General features: G+C 40.4%; 2 protein-coding genes across 2 annotated transcripts; one reads left to right on the forward strand and one right to left on the reverse strand.

The window, feature by feature from the left end:
- Positions 1-267: 267 nt before the first annotated feature.
- Positions 268-4,160, forward strand: tnnc1a (troponin C type 1a (slow)). The gene is made up of 6 exons (XM_042409560.1): positions 268-379; positions 1,761-1,791; positions 1,977-2,123; positions 2,585-2,699; positions 3,224-3,360; positions 3,600-4,160. Exons 1-6 carry the CDS (start codon positions 356-358, stop codon positions 3,629-3,631), a joined length of 486 nt encoding a protein of 161 aa, XP_042265494.1. The 5' UTR covers positions 268-355; the 3' UTR covers positions 3,632-4,160.
- Positions 4,161-12,423: 8,263 nt separating this feature from the next.
- LOC121895902 (dual specificity protein phosphatase 7-like) lies at positions 12,424-18,032 on the reverse strand. The gene is made up of 3 exons (XM_042409441.1): positions 17,291-18,032; positions 16,176-16,604; positions 12,424-14,040 (listed from the first exon to the last, which is right to left on the reverse strand). The coding sequence occupies exons 1-3, from the start codon at positions 17,658-17,660 to the stop codon at positions 13,730-13,732; spliced, it is 1,110 nt and encodes a 369-aa protein (XP_042265375.1). The 5' UTR covers positions 17,661-18,032; the 3' UTR covers positions 12,424-13,729.
- Between the last annotated feature and the right edge of the window lie 1,770 nt (positions 18,033-19,802).

A 19,802-nucleotide genomic window follows, 5' to 3' on the forward strand; every position in this document is an offset into this window, starting at 1 on the left:
AGGAATGTTGAGTGTCTCTATAGCCCCCTCCCTGAAGATTAGGCTTCACCATGCCTGCCCCCCCTCTCCTCATTCCTTTCCAAAGTATGCCCCCTAAGAGCTGCTGCATTTTTATCTGAGCCTGGTGATTGTGACAGATTGGCCAAATGACACACATACACAAACACACGTTCATAGCCACACGCTGAGGCACAAACAGAGGGGAGGCTGGTCAGCCCGGGGAGGGACCAGACAGCGCCAGGCTCTGGCTATAAAACCTTCCCAGCATGAGGCCAGTGTCCTGCCCTGAGCTGGACAGTACCCCCTTCCTCTGTGTCAGGACGCCGTCAGGACAGGCAGCAGACGAGCCTCCAACATGAACGACATCTACAAGGCAGCGGTACGTCTTCTCAAAACTCATACAGCTGAAAGAGTGGTCTTGGTTTGCTCTGGATGGAAGTGATTTGGTTTGTTGGATGCTCACCAAAAAATCTGTGTGTGCACTAAACCTGGTATGAGAGTGATGTTGTTTAGGATCACAAGCCATAATCCTTAACATTTATTATTAGTTTGTGACATATGATCAATGATTTATGATGCAAGAATGTCATTTTATTCTGTCCTATTTAAGTAGGTGTTATATGGAACCTGTGCTGGCACTTGTGTATTCATTTGTTATATGAAAATAGCCCCCCATTAGATCTGACATCTGACATTACTTGAATGGTTGACAAATCCCTGTTGATGCGTCTTACGCAGCACATCACCTCCATCAACAGCTAATGTCAAAAGAGCCTTGACACCATATATGTCTCTAGATGTTTTCCTACTTCGGCCCTATCAGAGCTGATAGGAGCCACTCAGGAGGTCACTGACAGGACAGGTCCCTGGTCCGCACTCCGCTGCTTCATTCACGACTTCAAATGGAACAGTCCCACTTCACATGGCTAATTTTGGCCAGTTGCTCAGATGCTTCTGCACTCATGGTTCTCTGGTGCCAGAGAAAGGCTTCAGGTTTAGATAAAACCCCCCACGGCTGAATTCCAGCATTATCTATGAGCCTGAGAGCCGTGTGGCTGTCTGTCCACCTCCGCCCGGATGGTCAGCCGGCTGTCCTGTCCACTCACATCCCAAGTGAGCAGTGCAGCTGAGACAGTAAAAACACACAGGAATGTACATTACATGTGTTTGTTTAGATGTGTTTTTTTTCGTATATCATCCCCAGAGGGCTGTGCATACGAGTGTGTCTGCATGTGTGTGTGTTTAATTTATAGTAGACGACAGACAATAACTCTTACATAAGCAGCTGTCTCCCTCTCTCATTCGTGGTAGCTTTTCCAGGATTACTGTTCTATTGTTGGGCCAGATCCACAGCTATGCTAATTTAAAGCACTGTGTATTGTGTCCTTTATCTGTGGTTCCTGATCCTCCTGTCTGTTTATTTTTAACTCCTCCTCTTACTGGCTCTCACATATGATATATAGGTTCTGTGTTTTGTCAGGGATGGCCCAGTGTGTGAGACCAAAATATTACCTCTCTTGACCGAAAAGTTATCAAAACAGATAGAGATAATCTAGTCCAGAGACTGATTTCACACTTTATAATTCAAGATCTCTTAACTCGTTTCCATAGGTGAAACACTTCTTGAGTAAATATTATGTAGCATAACTTTTTTGAGCTTTGGTAGTTGTGATTAGATTTATAATAACTTAATAGTAACACTATGATATCATACTGTATCAGGTAAACAAAGCACTCACTAAACGTTTTACTTCTTGCAGGTTGAGCAGCTGACAGACGAACAGAAAAATGGTGCGTAAATTGTTCAACATCATTAGTATTTTTTTTTAAACAGTATATTTACATCAAAAAGTCATCAAAGTTTTTTTTTTATATACAAATGAATTATAATATCAACTGTATAATTTGTCTGATGTTGCAAGGAAAAGTGATCCTGATGTAGATTTGTTTCTCCGTGTGCTGCTGTGGTGTTGCAGAGTTCAAGGCCGCCTTTGACATCTTCGTACAAGATGCCGAGGACGGCTGCATCAGCACCAAGGAGCTGGGAAAAGTGATGAGGATGCTTGGCCAGAACCCCACACCAGAGGAGCTGCAGGAGATGATTGACGAGGTGGATGAAGATGGTAAATCACAACACGAAAAGAAAACTAAATGATTTGTTGGTTGTTGGGTTCAAAACCCCTCAACTTAATGTCAAATGATCATCAGGGATCTCCAATACAACAAGACGTGTCAAGCTGAATTAAAGGGAAATGTGTATCAGATGATGCGCGAGTCATCTTGATTTTTTTCATGTGCTGTGATGGTGCAACATAAAAAATAGCATCTTGAATTGTTTTGATAAAGCCTCAGTGAAGGATATGGTTACTGTATTTGTCATGTTGTGAGATGATGTGCATTTTTATCTCCAACTAACTGAATCTACATAAGGAGACATTTAAGGCCCATTACAGGTATATTTGTTAAAAAAAATAAAAATAAGTACATTTTTTTAATGCTGTTGTCTTGAAATTAAGATTCAATAAGGAAAAAAAAATCCTATCCAGTGTGGAGTGTAAAGATGAAGTGTATTATATGTGCACAGGGAGTGGCACGGTGGACTTTGACGAGTTCCTGGTCATGATGGTGAGGTGCATGAAGGACGACAGCAAAGGGAAAACAGAGGAAGAACTGGCAGAGCTGTTTCGCATGTTTGACAAGTGAGTTGTATGTTTAAACCCTGTTGCTAGTTTGTCCTTTTTTACGTCTCATTGAACAAGAAGAATTAATGCAGTGAAAGCACAATCTTACAATAAATATACTGTAAACATAATGACATAATATCTGCAGCCAGAGCATGCAACTATCTGAAAATCACCACAGACTAGTAATCAAATTGCTCTTCATAGTGTGATTCCATCAAAGTGAGCTCCCCACGTGCAATTATATGTACTGACAAAATGCCAAAAAGCTCTGCGGAGTACAGCATGTAGCTTGTGCCATAATCCTTTTTGACAGCACAGAATATTCAAACACCCACTGCATGTAAGCCAGACACCTCGCCTGAGCATCAAAGAATAAACTTACCATACTTTTTTTTCTTTTCTCTCAAAGTGATGGGTCTCAAACACAGGATCAGTCACATGTTACACACATACACACACACCACCTCCTCCGCCGCCATCTGCAAAGCTTAACTTTGTTGTGTGTGCATTAATATATTTTCCTCCATTTGATTGTGCAGGAACTCAGATGGTTACATTGACCTGGACGAGTTGAAAATGATGCTTGAATCTACAGGAGAAGCAATTACTGAGGACGACATCGAGGAGCTGATGAAAGATGGGGACAAGAACAACGATGGCAAAATTGACTACGATGGTGAGGGGTTTGAAGTGTGTTACAGTGATAGAAGAAACGTGTCGAAATGGTTATGTAGAGCAAATGCTGTAGCAGTCATCTTCTTTAATCTATCATTCATGTAAAGCTCAGAAATACTCACCAAATGAGAGATTTGCTTGACAAATTTTACAGTTCTCTCTCATCTTACAGTTTCATAGCAGTTTGTGTTTTTGGGGCTCAGCAGTTATTTGTTAACTTGGCCTTTGTTAACTTTACAGAGTTCTTGGAGTTCATGAAGGGAGTGGAGTAATCCTGAACAAGAGAAGATTATTTTTGTATTTCTCTGTGACTACATGGTCATCTGTGGAACTCTTGGAAGCTGACTTTGGATGGCACTGGAACGACTTTGCAAGATTTAGTTGAATACTCTATCTGAATGTTTCTGTATTTTCCTACCATGTCTTGCATCGTTGTAAATACAGTTTGTAACTATTTTGGTGCCCATGTATACTGAATTTGTGTAAATGTATCCAAATTGCTTATATTTTCTGTAGAACACCAGTTTGGCTGCTTGACATATCAATTATCAATCTTCCAGAGCCAGTTTACAAATCTTTCTACTGAGAGGCTTATATCGTTTAGCCGGGCAGAAAATGTATGTGTGCACAAAGCAGAACATATCAATGAGTCAACAGTTTTACACCAAAGCTCTGGTAGACTTATCATACTTTTAAAGCTATGTACTGGATCAAGTCTGTATATTGCATGTTATGATGTGCACATTGTATACATTTCTGCATTTCTGTTTAAGATACCCTCAGGACTTCTTATTACCCCCTCATATCCCTGGAACACCTGCATATTTCTACATGAAAAGTCTGTGTGGAATGTGCGCTCATGTAATAAACAAGATGCATTTGTCAAAGCAGTCATCTGTTTTTCATTTTGTTTGAATAATCTAATTAAAAAAAACACTTAAAGGATAGAGTTGGGATTCTTGACAAAAAAAAAAATCCCTGTTTGGCTTAGCTGTTTTTCTATTCTGGGTTAGTACTTTTGTTGTTTACTAGTTTTTCTATTATTATATGGAGAAACTGTGTGCCTGTGTGAGTCATGTCAATGCTTTGGGTAACTAGACTAAGTCAGCAGTTGTTACTGAGAAGAAAAACAACCCATATTTTACTATCACATTCCTGATTTGCCTTGCTGGTCTTCAGATTTTACAGGCTGATCACATGCTTGCCCCTCTGGCCTGACCACTGTTCACGCAGCAAATAAACAAGCAAACGAAGGCCTGAAATATTACTGTTGTCGTATCAAAAGAAGCTGCATTTGTGTAAATCTGAGCTTTTGACCCTAACTTTGGATTTATCTGTGTTAATTTGTATTGTATAGTGGCTCTTGCGTGTGGCATGTGAACTATTCGCGTGCTGCCGTGTAAGTATCTAGTTACACAGTCTATTGAGACAGGAGCTATTTATGTCTAATCATGTTAGTGCCCATGTTAGGGGATCTGGATTGACCGACACCAGTTGACAATCAGATGCCTTTGCCATAATAAAAAAGTTGTTCCACTACAAAGAGATAACAGTTCTATTGTTAATACAGCTTTATATCTGACATCTGTGACAGTAAATTGAGAAAATCCGGGTCATCAGAGTAGAAAGATTCATGTCAAGCTTGTTTTTTTTTTTAGAATAATAACATACAAAGAGTATTTATTATTTCTCTGCTTATTGGTTTTACAGTCTAGAGCCATATTCACATACAATACTTGCCAAAATAATATAAAAAATATCTTCATTACATTGTGATTTATTTATTTATTTATTTATTTATCTATTGTTAGTGGCTTTAAACATCATTCCCAGGTGAAAAGCCCTCAGTTTTAGTAACAGAGGAGTAATGCAGTAAGCACTGTGGCCACTTGATGTCAGCAGGGAAACACAATCTTATCTGTGCGTTTGGCTCAGTTACAGGAACTAGAAGATGAGGAGATTTGATGGCACAGTCATACTCTCTTCAAAGACAGATAATTACTATTAACTTGCCAGTCTATAAAAACACACAGATATATCCAATCAGTTTGAAAAGACAGTCATCACCAAGAGTATATTTTAAGTTCTAATACAATAAATAGACAATTTCAAATAGTAGTATTAGTTCATTATAATATTTCAAAAAGAATAAAATCCTATTTATATTTTCATGCTGACTGATCGGAAGAAGTTAATTTAATCAATTTCTAAAAAGAATACATTGCATTTTTAGAAAGAACCCTTCATTACTAAATTGTGAAAGTGATCTTTTCTATAGTTTCATTTTATCTTGTGGGATCAGCTGTATTTTGTGTGCGCAGGTGACGTCAGTGGCCTGACTGACGACACCACCTCCCTCCATCCCTCTCTGCCTCCCTGAGGGTCCTGTTAGCTCCCTTCAGTCCTCATGGCCTGCATGTGTTACATACATATGGGATTTAAAACCCCAATCAGCAGTGCTCAGCACAGCTGCTCTGCCAGTCCAGTCTCAATAGTCTGACACGAATATAACACACTTCATCAACTGCATCTACAGTTATCTCCGGTCCGGCTGCACTGAGCAGAAAAGTGCATTCAAATCAAGTGATAACATTAGACTGCTCTGCTGCTCAAGTAAGCTGTAAGCTGCCGTGTGCAGCATGGAATGGGATGAGTAGTGCTCTCCCACCCATCAATGGGAGGCTGGGCAGCAGCAGAGCAGTATGTGAATGAATCTGGGGTGTGGCGCACAAGCAGCAAGTTGGGTGGAGAAGTGACGCAGTTACGCAAGACAGGCCTGATGACTCATGCCTGCTGTTATTAACACACACTGCGGTTATAAGCCACCTATGGTAATGTGGTTTTCAGGGACACATAAGCCACCCTAATACCTGTTTCCTTATTATGTGTTGCACTTATGCCCCTGCCACACTGACCTTTCAAAATGACTGAGAGAGAGGGAATTTGTATAGGTAACAGTGAGCTATCATTGTTACATAACTGATTTCATTCAGCTTTATTCTACCAGTGTGTGTGTGTGTGCTGAGGAAAACCGGTTATTCCATTGGCTAAGAGTGAGTCAGGCGGGCATGGGGCTGTATATAGTGTGCACATACACACAGACACAGACACACACACTGTTCCACTGTTTTACTGATTTATAAATCATGCATTCAAACCATCAGATCACATAAGAGTCATCATCCACCATGAAATTGTCCTAAAACTGTGTTACTAAGCTACGCCAACAGGGTGATGTTTTCATAACCTTTTCCCAGCTCAGTATGATTTATAGAGGTATAAAAGAGTCACCAAATCCCCGGAAGAGTGAGGAATACCCCGGACACGGTTTAGAGTTTGGAAGGCGTTAACTACTCATACCATCTTTCTGCCGCCCACACATGCAGACCTCGTTTGAAGCCAGCAGGCTTTTGGGTTTAGAGGATTCCTGTTTTTCTTGCTTCTCTACATCACATGGTCTTGGAAGTTGTCCAATGCAGAATATCACAGCCTAATCTCAGGAAATCTCTCATTCACCATTCACAGTGGCATTAAAATATATGAATATCTTGTCCCAATTTCTCTAGATTCATTGTCGGTTCTTTTTTAGGTCATGTGATATTGATTTCTTGTTTTTGATGTTTTGTTGTGCTATTAATAGTCTGGCACCTAAGGGTAAAATAATGATTTTATGCTGCCATTTTTGAGCAATATTCCCCTCTCTAAAGACAAAATGGGAACCATGGGATTATTATAAGTTTTTATAAGTTTCTATTTATTATTATAAGCAGAAACTTAAGAAATTGACTGTTTTTGGAGAGAACATGGTAGGTTGTTTTTGTTGCCATAAATACAGAATGAGGAAGTGGAACGCTTTAGACAAAGAGAGAGTGGAAGGACTGCAAATCAAACTTGAACAGACAGAATATTGTATCATGATGCTCCATCCCACTTCTGGTGCTGAGAACACTGAAGTACTGTTTCTAGACTGCCTGGCCATAATGGCCCATAGAACAGCAAGACTAAAAGACACTGAATTCTCAAATTCCACAATAACTATTCATTGATTCAAATGAATGATGGCGATTGTTTTGTTTTAATGCACCACTGGAGGGTTTATCTATTTTTACCACTTTCAAAAAGGGAATCTTGTGTCTTAAATGGTGGATGAAATGGGCTATTCAGATAATTTACTTAGGTAAAAGAAGGACTACTACAAATGTCAATATACATAAGCCCTAAAGTATTAAAAGTACTCCTTAAGCAGACATAATGGCCCCTGTCAGTGTTATATTATTACGTATTATAATATTGGATTATATTACTGATTACAGCGTTTCAATGTTGCAGCTGGTCAAGGTGCAACTGCTGCTATTTTAGAAATTGCTGTGTAGTTAAATCTATAACTATTAGCACACTTCATAAGCTGATCCCATGTTTTGTATGTATATTATTAATTTTTAAAGTAACTTGCAACTATATCTATCAAATATGGAATTTGCCTAGTGGTGAGGGAGAAGTAGCATGAAATGGAAAAGTAAAAGTAGTTAAGCCTGCAATAATCGACATATTATCGCCTTTTCAGTTGCACTTGTTAGCAAAAAAATGCCTATTTACACATCCTGCACATATGGAGCATCCTTATCACTCATTTGGAGCTGTGTTTCTGGCCACATCATGAATGTAAGTCCAGTATTCACTCTCCTATTAGCTCTGTTTTTGGTCTCCACCATCTCCTAAGTGAAATATCAGCCTCTTTTTGCCGCTAAATGCTCCACTATGTTCACCGGCTAAGTCACAAACCTTGTCCATCTGCTGTTTGGTAATGGGCAGGTAGCAGATAGAGGGTTTATCTGAGCTTTTTAACTAAAAACAGCTGCCTGCTGCATCCAAAAACAATGCTATGAGAGCAGTGAGAGTGAACCAAAATAGTAAAGTTGTGGGACGGAAAACCAAAACGATGGGGTAAAAGATGTTGTAAAGTTGCGTAGAGCAGCAGAATCAAGTGCTTATTTTCTGTGGGTTTGTCACAGCGACCATGCCGCCCTTTGTTCCATTGTTATTATAAAAATACTGATTAGAGCAGCGTTAAATACAATACTTGAGTAAATGTATTTTGTCAGTTTTACTAATCTATAAAATATTTATCTGGAGAAATAAGAGAAATCTTAATACTTTTAGAAACTTTGTCCAGTTGGCCTATAGAGGTCATCATCATCATCATAGACTGTACAGACACTTGGAGATTCCTGTCCTCGGTGCTATGACATCATTATTTTGGTCACTAGTGTTGTAGAATTCCACATCCCGAGGCACAGACATGCTCTTTGGCTCACTCAGCAATTCTGTACTGTAAGCAACATATGGCCTTGTGTGAATGGCATACCAGACGGCAAGACAGTTCCCAGCACGGCCTCCTCTGTACTGTAGTTCCTGAACAAGAACACATGATAGACGGATGACCTTTACATTGTGTTGGGTCTAGCGAGACACGAGGAATGTTCCCTTTCGTTCATTTTGCCACAGATTAAACTGCAAACAAATATCACTTTGTTCTTGTGCTTGGTGAGCTCGGGCTACTGTACATCACCGGATGGTGAAATTGGCCACAGAAAGAGAGACTTCTGGTATTAACAGATGGCAGGCTCACTCTGCCACTATTCCATGTGGCTGTGCTTTACACATGACCCAGTATTCTATTAGCCAAAACTGACACTTCTCTTTCTCCTCAGAGAACATACATGTCTCTCGGAGAAGATGTGTTTCACAAGAGTTAGGAGGGTTGTGAGGACTGTTTTGAAAAGATTTATATATCCGTAGCAGGTTCCTGGAGAGTCTTTAGCATGACTTGATGGATGTCATGTCAGCATCTGAATATTTACTAGTGACAGCATTGCAAATAAGATTGCCAAAGGATATGATGTGAAGTATTTTGTCATAACGAGTTGTGGTAATGTTGTTAAATTTTAGAGTATGGTGACAAACCCCACAGTTGAGCCTTGAGCAGCTTCTAAATGTGTCTGTGAGAGCCTGTCTAACTTTGGATCTATGCTTATTCCATTACAAATATGGGGTAGTAGGAAGAGCTGCAAATGGCTTCGATGTGATTCAAACATTCTGAGAATCAAATGGTAATCCTCAACAACGGGAGATGAAATCACTGGCATGATAATACATACCATTCCAATGCAGTTATACATAGCTCCGTAAAACCATGGCTAAAGGGTATTTCCATCTTTCAACGCAACCGTTAAATGATACTGACTTACTGTAGGAGAATTTTAAAATTTACACGTTAGTCATCATCACTGGTAACAAGCATAGAGTGTATTCCAATCATCTGTCTGAACGCTGGAAATATAAGGTGGCCTCTCTCGAAAATAAAAACAGCAGAGGACAGCACAGCATCCATGATGTCATCCCCTCTTCAGTGACATGTCAGAGACCGCCTTCGGCCAAATACTGAGATTAGGATTATTCTCCTCGGCCCTGAACATCTGCTGTACACAAACAGAGCGAGACTGCTGAGAGTAGAAATCCCCACGGTAAAGATGGCAGTCTTTCAGATGAGATTGGCTTTTACAGCAGGATGACCATACATTTATCTGTAATAGGATAATGGTAACGTCCAAACTATTATTATTTATCATAATGTGAAACACTAAGTCATTGTACTAAGACTAGTTCTCTATCTAAAAATGACACTGTGTCCACTCATATTCAGCAAGAGTGAGCTGAATAAATTCCAGTTATTGTGCATCAGAGGCAGAAGCAGCTGTGAAATTGTTGTCAGTCATGCAGTATGCTAAGTATGTTCTTATAACCACAGCAGGTGTGAACCAGCTCTGACTGGCTTCTGCTCAGCTTACTTCTACATCACACACACACACACTATAAACATGCTTGCAAACAGACACATGCCCCACCCCAAGCTAAAAATCCTGTCAGTCTCATGCACATCTGCTTCCCCTGCAACTACTGCTGAGTAAGCTCTGCCTTAGCCTCTGCTTCCCTTCATGAGTGATCACAAGGGGACAAAAATACCCCACAAAACATACTGTGACAGCATAAAATTTTTTTTTGGAAACTATACTTTCCTCATCAAAGGTGTTCTTCATCACAGCTCACAGTAAGCTCTGTAATTTCTATTTACATGAGCAGGCGTGAGTTTCCAACTGATTTTCTTGAGTAACTTAGTAACGGTGGGGAAAACAGGAGCTGCTAAGACCCCACACCTTGTCTTTGAAGCAGGCAGCAGCACACAAAATGATTTATAATTACAGGATGCAAAAGGCTACACTTAACTCTCAGGTGAGACACACTCAGCACAGGAACAGTTGGTGCCAAAAAGTACTGAACATGAACTGCATGAACGACACATGAACAGCCATGTTATATATCTGAAGGTTAGTGTCTGGAGACTCTGTAATGCAATAGCCATACAACTGGTATTTCAAGGTGTATATATTTATATATATATATATATATATATATAAATCATTACTCACTGCTCTAGTACAGTACTGCTGATATAATGTAGATATCCAGTGCCAGTTACAGATTATACATCTCTAAATTATGTCTCTCACTTCCCATTATCCCCAAGCACTGTACTCCTACTGTATCTGTAATGCACTGCAGCTACCCATTGCCTATGCCTTATCGTGGGTGTCTTTTCAGACCTAATCATAGGTTTGCCCTGCAGGTATGTGGCTAGCCAGGTTCAGTCTTGCTGGAAAACCCATCACTCAACAGCTTTTATTATCACAAACCGTGTGGTGTTGCTAGGCAAGTCTCTTCATGTACTGTAATGCTGCCGTGAAAGTTGAAGGTTTTAGTTTGAGCCCAGCTACAGTGGTCTCAGTCATCTCAGCCCCGAAGCTAGAACTACAACAGTTTTAGTGCAGTATTTAAGTCATTAAATCCAACGGAGTGACAGTCATTGGAGCATGAACTGCTTCACAGATCGACTACAGAACATTTCTCCCATCTACCCCCCCCCCTCCACCCCTCCAACCCCCTTCCCACCCCTATCCCCCGCCCCTGACTGAGATAGCTTGGCTTCAGCTCATGAAATCATTTCTTCAGGGAAGGGAATTTACTGCATCATCTTTCTGTCATCTGGCGAAGAACATATGAATAAATCTCCCAGACAAGGTAGGAAAAAAAAACCCCAAACCTATTGGGGATTCAGGGAGCTGGAACGAAACATTAAACTGAGAAAACATTGAGAGGGAGAACACATATTTCTTCCAGGAACATTACAAACAAATTTAGAAATATTCATACTTTGAGAGGGCAAAGTAAGCACAACAGATTTCAGCCACTAGCGATACCACATGAACACCTGAATCATGTTTTGCCTGGAATTGTGAAATTTACTCTTTTATAGATTGACTGTATTCTGGAGACTTATTAACTGATACTGTGATACATTTGGTATTAACTTTTGTATCAGCAAAATAGCGAAGGTACAGCAGGCAAATGATGTGTGTTTCCCTCTGTAAACAGCAGCATGGATGTGAAGATATTAGGGAACTCTCATTTCCTCTTTTCTAAACAGTACATTCATGTCTTTTGCCAATAAAAGTAAATATGATAATAAACAACAACCAAAAAAAAAAGTCAAACTGAGGCTAACTCAAAATTGCTATTACGCAACGCAGTTATTAAATTTAACTACTCCCCCAAGTTGTAGAGCAAAGGCCTGTCGGAAGTCTCACACGACTCGTTCGTATCTGCGGTGGAGCACATGCTGTGTCATCTTCCTCTTCCTTTGAGCACGGTTTGAGTGACTGTTAGTGGGTGTGACTGCACTGTGGTATTGACAGATCTGGCCCTGTCACTTGTCTTTGTGTCAGAAAGCCTGTGGGAGACAGGAAGCCAGGCATCAGAGTGGACAGAAAACAGACCACACCAAGAGCCTTGGGGCTGGACAGCTCAGAGCAACTTCTCTGACTTTTCAGAGCACTGTTTAGTCCTGACTAAACCACAGAACCACTTTTGTTTTGTTTTATGAAAGTGTGCTATCGACTTTCAGCGAGTAACTCCAAAGTCAAACCTCGACAAAGACAAAACAAAGATATTCAAGTAAAAATATACAATATATTTGTTGTATAAACTTGTACAGAATGTCTTAGACATTTAGTTTTACATATACTATATATAAGGGTCAAGATAGGGTCACTTTCGCATCCTTCATGATTTTTGAGAAAATGTCCCCCATAGAAACCATATTTTTATGTACATCTTTACAAACATACCAAAACGAAACAGCCCTTGGATGCACTTTAAGAGGCCATGACGAGATACAGATGCCTTGTACAAAAAATCCCTGAAAATGTCTCTCTGTGAGGTAAGAACACATTAGTCAAACTCATTTCCTTTCATTCCCTCTCATACATCAAACTCACTCATTTTGTTCTGAGACGAGACTGGCAATAGAGAACAGCTAATTACACATCATGTTTCCCTTAACATTATTGTGCCACGGAAGGAGTAGCTGCAGACTGAAGACTGTCAGAATAAAAAAAAAGAAAAAAAAAAAAGGTGAACATCCATTCCTTTATACACTGATTACTTACATATTTGTTCCTTTCAACTGTGGCAAAAGCCAGTGATTTACACTATACCTTGACCTGGTAACTGACATAATGTTCAATATCATGTTACGGTATGGTCAAGGCCTCAATAACAACAGGCAGTATGACCTAAACGTTACAAAACAAGGTCCCCGGTAGAACATAATCACATGCAAATAATGCAGTTATAAGCAATAGAATGTACAGGAGCGTTTCTGAAGATTAATATGTTTTAACTTTGATATTTTGCAGGAAGTGGCCGCTTGATCTTGTATTTTAAGAATAACTTTCTAACATTGTGGTGTTTACCGGACATTGGAGTAGATATTCTGACTAAAAGCATGAGAAAAAATTGCTTTCTGTGGTCACTCCATTCTGCTGAAAGAGAACTGCATCATCAGAAGAAAAAAACTGGACAATAATTCAAGGCCGGATTACTGTAGTAGCTTATTTCCCTCAGCTAGAGTACCATCGAAACATCTTGGATTGGTCCCCAGAAAACATTCTGATTGGCCAAAAACTCCTTTTAGACCATCAAGGCAATAATTACAACTGATACAAAGAAATACATAAACATCCACTTTACAGCTGGTGAATAACAAATAACAGTCAAAGAACAATCCAAGATTTAATAGAAAAGTTATGAAATGTCCTGCTATTATGGCTGTACATGACCATTCATTAATGCCATGTGCGGTGGATAGCAAAGGTCATCCTTGTGTTAGATATTAAGGCATTGGACACTGGAGGCTCAGAAAAACCTCAGACACCACAGGAAACAAGATAAAAAGCTGTCCACATGTTTGATCCTCATGTTGACTCCAGTGTGTCCAGCTGGAAGACGTTGTGATTGGTCGGCGTGGTGAAGAAGAGCTGCTCCTCGTTGGTGGAACGGTTATCACAGGGGCTGTGCAGCCCCAGCGTCCTCTCAAAGTCCAGGAGCTGACCCATGAAGTTGAAGTTTGGGGAAATGTTGGACTTCTTCCTCTTGACAAAGTCATACGCATCGTTGAGAGAGAGGTTGAGTCTTTGCATCAGGTAAGCCACAGTGACGGTGACTGAGCGACTGATGCCTGCCAGACAGTGGACCAGGATGCCGCACTGCTTAGACCGAGCCTCGTCTGTGAGAGGAAAGGAAAACTTTGGTCAGCAGACATGTTTAGTTACTGTTGCACTTTTCAGTTTCTTCTAAATACTTTCATTCACTAATGTGATTGTGGCTCTTAGTTGACAAAAGTAACCCTGTTGATGGCACAATGACGGCACTATGAGCCTCTGCGGTTGACTGAGAGGCTCAGTTCTTGTTTTGACAATTCATTTGATTCGGAAAATTAGTTTACCTAAGATCCTGTTAGCCACAGCCATTAGCAAACAACTGTCAACTAAAAAACACTTGTGTGCTCCTTACTTGTGAACCTGCAATCAAACACAACCCCAGAGAGTGGAAACAACATTTCCTTCCTCATTCTACCTCTAAAACCCTTTGGAAACTAGATCATGACACACAGCCATGCAGCCACCAAACAAACAAGTCAGAAGCTGTGGTTTCAGGTGCAGTCGCGGTGAGAGACAGAAGATCAAAAGTGAAATTGAAACATGATGTTTGTTTTTAGCACCCCAAAAAACAAAAGATATGTTCATTTTCAACATTAAAGTGGTGTTACTCTGTATCTAAGAAATTCAATGATATCATAGTAAAACAGCGGACAGCAGCCTTCACAAGTGGTTGGGGGGGGGAACGTTTATCGCGTCTCGAAGTGTAAACCACTGATTGCTTGTGAAAATAATAGACAACCTCTTCTCATTCAACCCACCCTTCTCTGTCATGCTAACAAAGAAATTACCAAATCATTATTGTTAATAAATGTTCCAGAAACACTGGATGTTACATTATTATTAAACATAATTAGCAAACAATGAAGACATTTTTTTTCTCAGTTGCTTCAGTTCTTTTTCTGAAAGATTGCTGCAGTTCTTAAAAACAATCACATCATGAAATGATGAATGACAACCGTTTGCAGCACAACACTTCATTTGTGCTGCGAAGGGTTGTGGCTCCCTCAAACTAGTGAACCTGTCTTTAGAAAGGAAATAACTTCACATGAACGAGTGCAACGCTGCCACCAAAATGACCACAACACTACCAAATGTCAGAACGAACTATGCGACTATGACAAATGACGATACAGCAACCCAATAATAAAGTCAAATATCCTGTACAGCCAACTGAATACACTCATTTCACATAAACGCCAGTTTCGACTGGCTTTTCACAAGATTCTCACTGCCAATGTTCACCTTACTTCGCCCTTATTCACAGGAAGTACCTTACATGTACAAGAATGAAAAAAATTAAAGCTCAGTAAAGACTAACTTCTTGATAAAACAAATGAATGTAAATGAGGAAGCATTTAGAAATAGAAATGTAAATCCTCCCTCAACACATCATTTGCTATCCAAACAATCTCATCTGTTCACAGAGTTTTTTTATGCGATATTTGTCCTAGCAGTAAAACAAACATAGAAGTGGCACAATGCAATCTTTCTATACATGTCTTTGTTGTGTCACTAAGGCAGCGTGTTGTCTCTCTTCCCTTCTGACCGAACCAACACATACAGCCTCCCCTTCTGTACAAGCCTCAAGTCCCTCTCTGACGTCTGCCTGGTCCATATTCAGTAACTATGTAAGAACTCTGTTTCACCCCCTGTGGTGTAAACATGTTTGCCAAATGATAGTTGAGGAGTTGCCCCTATAAACTACATTTGACAACATGTGATAAGTTGCACTCAGAATTGAGGATGTACATGTTACTAGCTGAATCTGTAGATTCGCCTGTAGTCAATGCTGGATTACTGAAAATGTTATGATGTGAGGATTTACACAATGAGTTTGTTAATAAATGTGATTGAGATTAATACAAACCATTAGAAAAGCAGTGTCATCCACTTCGGTCACCGAGGCAAAGTCAATGCCAAGCAACAAGAAATGCATATATGTTGTGAGAAAATGAACGGTGGATTTGCACATAGTGTGTTGCGAATCAGGATTTTCATTTGATGAATGTGCCAAAGCGACTGAGAAAACTGTAACACTTTGTGTACTGTAATAAACCAGAAGATGCCCTGCCCACACCGGCTTACAGGGCACTCCTTGTGGTAAATCAGACAGCACATTCAGAACAAATTTCTTTTTCTGGAAAATGTGAGTGTACCTGCGTGTTTTACTTTTAATGAGGCCAGTTATTGACCAACTCACCTATAAATGATATGGCCTCTGGGAAGAACTGGGACAGGTTCTGACTCCAGTGGTCCGAAATGGGGATCTGTTTGTACCTGAAGTGACCGTCGTGTTCAAACATGTTGGGTAGATTGGGCGTGACATTCAGGATGTACTTGATGTTGTACTGGCCCAGCACGTCTAGGTTAGTGGAGTCTTTGGCGCAGCCCAGGTAAAGGTAGGGCAAGATCTGGACAGGGAAGGCAGGCTGATTGCTGGGGATGGGGCTCTCCTCGGACTCCGTGGCACTGCTCGGCTCTCGATCGGACTCCCCGTCGGAACAATCGGAGCTGATCCGAAGATTTCCAAAACCGAGAACAGACAGTGGAGGAGAGGAGCTCGGACAGGAGCTGTCGAGAAGCGTCTCACAGTGTTCTGGGTACTCTGTGTGGAACTTTACAAATCCACCTGGACAAGAGCCAAAACACAAAATAACAATGTATCATCTATATATTTCAATAATTCTTGAACATCTCATATAAACTGTACATTTAAATCTAATTTTAAATGACACACACACACCAAAAAGGCTTTTAGATGTTGTAGCATGGCTGTAAAGAAGTAGATCAAGTTCCCCCCAAAAAGACCATTCATGAAATGCATGCCTGCTCCAGCAAAACATGGCGCAGCCATTTTGGAATTTTAATTGAGAATCTCAGTGACACACAAACTTTTGAACAGCCTACAAACCCACAACACTGGATGAACGCTGGCGCAGAAGTACTCGCAAAAACATAACGTATAATCAGGAAAACGTTACAGGCTGAGTCTTAAAATAAAAAAAGTCTGCATTTGAAAGTTAAAACCAAAAAGAAAAAAAAAAAAACTTCTGCTCCACAACTGTATTTGACAACGTCTTTTCCGAAAAGCCTTGAATACAGTTTATAAGGATGCTTGCTTGTGACAATACTAGCTTGATATTTGCCGTTGATAACATTTAAGCTAATTGTAACGTTGTAACGTCCTGTTTGACGTTTTTCTAGCTAACTTAACGTTATCGCAGCCACACTATAACTTAACTAACTAATGTATGTGTTATATTACAGTTTAATTTCATTGCTTATTTGGGTTAGTTCGATAGACAACTTCTTTACCTTCCAGGTAATACGCTTTACAGCCGTCTTCCCAGAGTTTCTGAAGAAGCAGACCCAAAACGGACGCTGGAGCTCCGCTGTCCTGCCAGTCCACTGTGCACTCATCGTACAGGACGACCGTGTCCGTCTTGCACCGTCTTATGAACTTCTCTTTATCCTCATGGTTGGGGATGATAGTCCGGATAGGTATGTTGCCCTTTTTGAACCTCCGGAGCATCAATCCTGGTATGGCAAGGTTTATGGCGGTCTCTATATGGGATGATTCATAAAGCTCATGTGAACGGCAGTCCAGCAGGAGCAGAGAAGTGCCTCCGGACTCTAACTGGAGTTGCAGCCATTCCACGCTTTTGCTCGGCGTCACATTAGACATATCGGACTCAATATCATACTACATGCAACCGCAAACACTTTCTACATGGTCCACCGCACGACGATAAACTACATTTTTTTTTACCCGAGAAAAAGAGGCGTTTAAATGTTACCCCGCCAGTGCATGGCGCTTCTGCTTGAGCGAAGAGATTTCCCCCTTTTTCCTCTTCTCTATTTCCATCAGTCAGTGAGTCTGACCTGCCCCAGGCGTTAATGGAGACCTATCTGCACTTTGATTTACGAGGTACAAGTTTAAATGTGAATGTTTTATAGCCAATAATCTCTTCATCAACTTGAGCTACTCCACATCGTGCCAGGGTCCTCCATGCACATTCTCGTTTTACCATTCCGATGCATGGGAGGTTTTTTTTTTTAGTTGACAGTAGAGCAACTCAAGAGGGAGGAGTTTATTGCTTATGATTTAAAGTCATAGCAGAAATATCACAAAGTTTGCTATCAATGGGTCCTGGTGGAATCATTTTGTCAATCACTATTTTGTCAATCACTATAATATTATCATCACATTTGTTATCAAGTGGTTGGGATGTTATATCAAGTTTATAGTGACATAAAGGGAATTGTTATCACTAAAAATCACTGTAATGTGATAACCACATTTCACCTAAGGACTAATTTGGGTCTGTTCTGGGTTACCCCATGACCTTGTTGTGACCTTATGTTACTTTTATCATTTCCTAGAGCATCAGGATATCGTGTGTGTGTGTGTGTGTGTGTGTGTGTGTATGTGTGTGTGTGTGTGTGTGTGTGTGTGTGTATGTGTGTTATTCTAATAATAATCTTGCATAATATTTACACAGTTGCAGCTTGCATGACGACTTACAACTTTTGAGGGTGTAAACTCTTAGATGTAAAGTGACAAGTGAGTTTAGATTGTCTTATTGTTTCTCATTCATAACCAAATTCCCTGACCTATTGGATTTTTCAGTACCCTTTGGATAGAGAACTACACAAATCCTTTTATATGTTTTAGATGTCACCAAATGTTGTATGTACCCTCATATAACCATAGTAGTTATATTACAACAACTCTTATATTATTGTCCTATTACACAGTATGACAAGTGCAATGCGGTATTTACAGTGAAATCACCCTCAATTTAGAACACAAAGACTAACAAATGGGCTGAAGCCATACGTTTTGTCCCAGGAGGGGTCAATCTCCACTGTCCTTCATTTAGTCTGTATTTTGAATTGGTGCTGCAGGAGATCAGCAGAAAATTTCACTTAAAAAGTATGTTGATAACTTCTATTATCAGATTGGACACACCCCTGAAAGTGCTCCCTTCCTCAATTCTCATTTTATTTCTGAAGTGAAGTGTATCAAGGAAGCCCTTTTTTTTTTTCCCTTCCCTGCTATATTACATGATGACCGCAATAGGAAATTCACAAGCATGTTGCTGTGCTTGTCTTAGAAAGCAACCACAACGTTTCCCATAGTTCACTACTGATGTGTATATTAATACGAGGGAATGGTGAATGAGAAGGAATAAGAGAGAGAGAGAGAGAGAGAGAGAGAGAGCTAGATGCGTGCATAGGGAATCCAGCCATGCAGCTCATCTGTCTGCACACGTGAGTGGGGGAGACACAGATGTGCAGAGCATCGGGATTAACACAGAATGAGGCATAGAGCTAAACCTGCACACAAATGCCTCCGACCATGCGCTGATCCGACACACAACAACAGGCACCATAACACTGCCGCACTACACTACACCACCATTTCAACACCTGCCTCCAACAGCCAACCACCACACACACACACACACACACATACACACACACACACACCATCTGTGGCCCCTCATACCCACATGATTGCTGTTCCAGTTGAACTGTCCTCCAGGAAGTATAGAGGTGTTGGACCTGCCCTCAGACTTCATTCAATAAGGAAGTGAACAGCCTGCATCTACAACAGACAGTGATAGATGAGGGAAATAATGTATGACAATGAGGTCAGACAATGCGCAAAGAAGTCTCTCCTATCAGCAGCACTTTTATGGCATTTTGTGGACTTTCTGGATTCACTGCGCATGAGGCAGTTAGTTAAGGGGGAAGGATGACCTTGTTTATTAATCAAATCTAAGAATGACATGGAGCTGTCGTGTATGACCCTCTGTATAAC

Source organism: Thunnus maccoyii, chromosome 4 (assembly GCF_910596095.1).
Source record: "Thunnus maccoyii chromosome 4, fThuMac1.1, whole genome shotgun sequence".
Lineage (NCBI taxonomy): Eukaryota > Metazoa > Chordata > Actinopteri > Scombriformes > Scombridae > Thunnus > Thunnus maccoyii.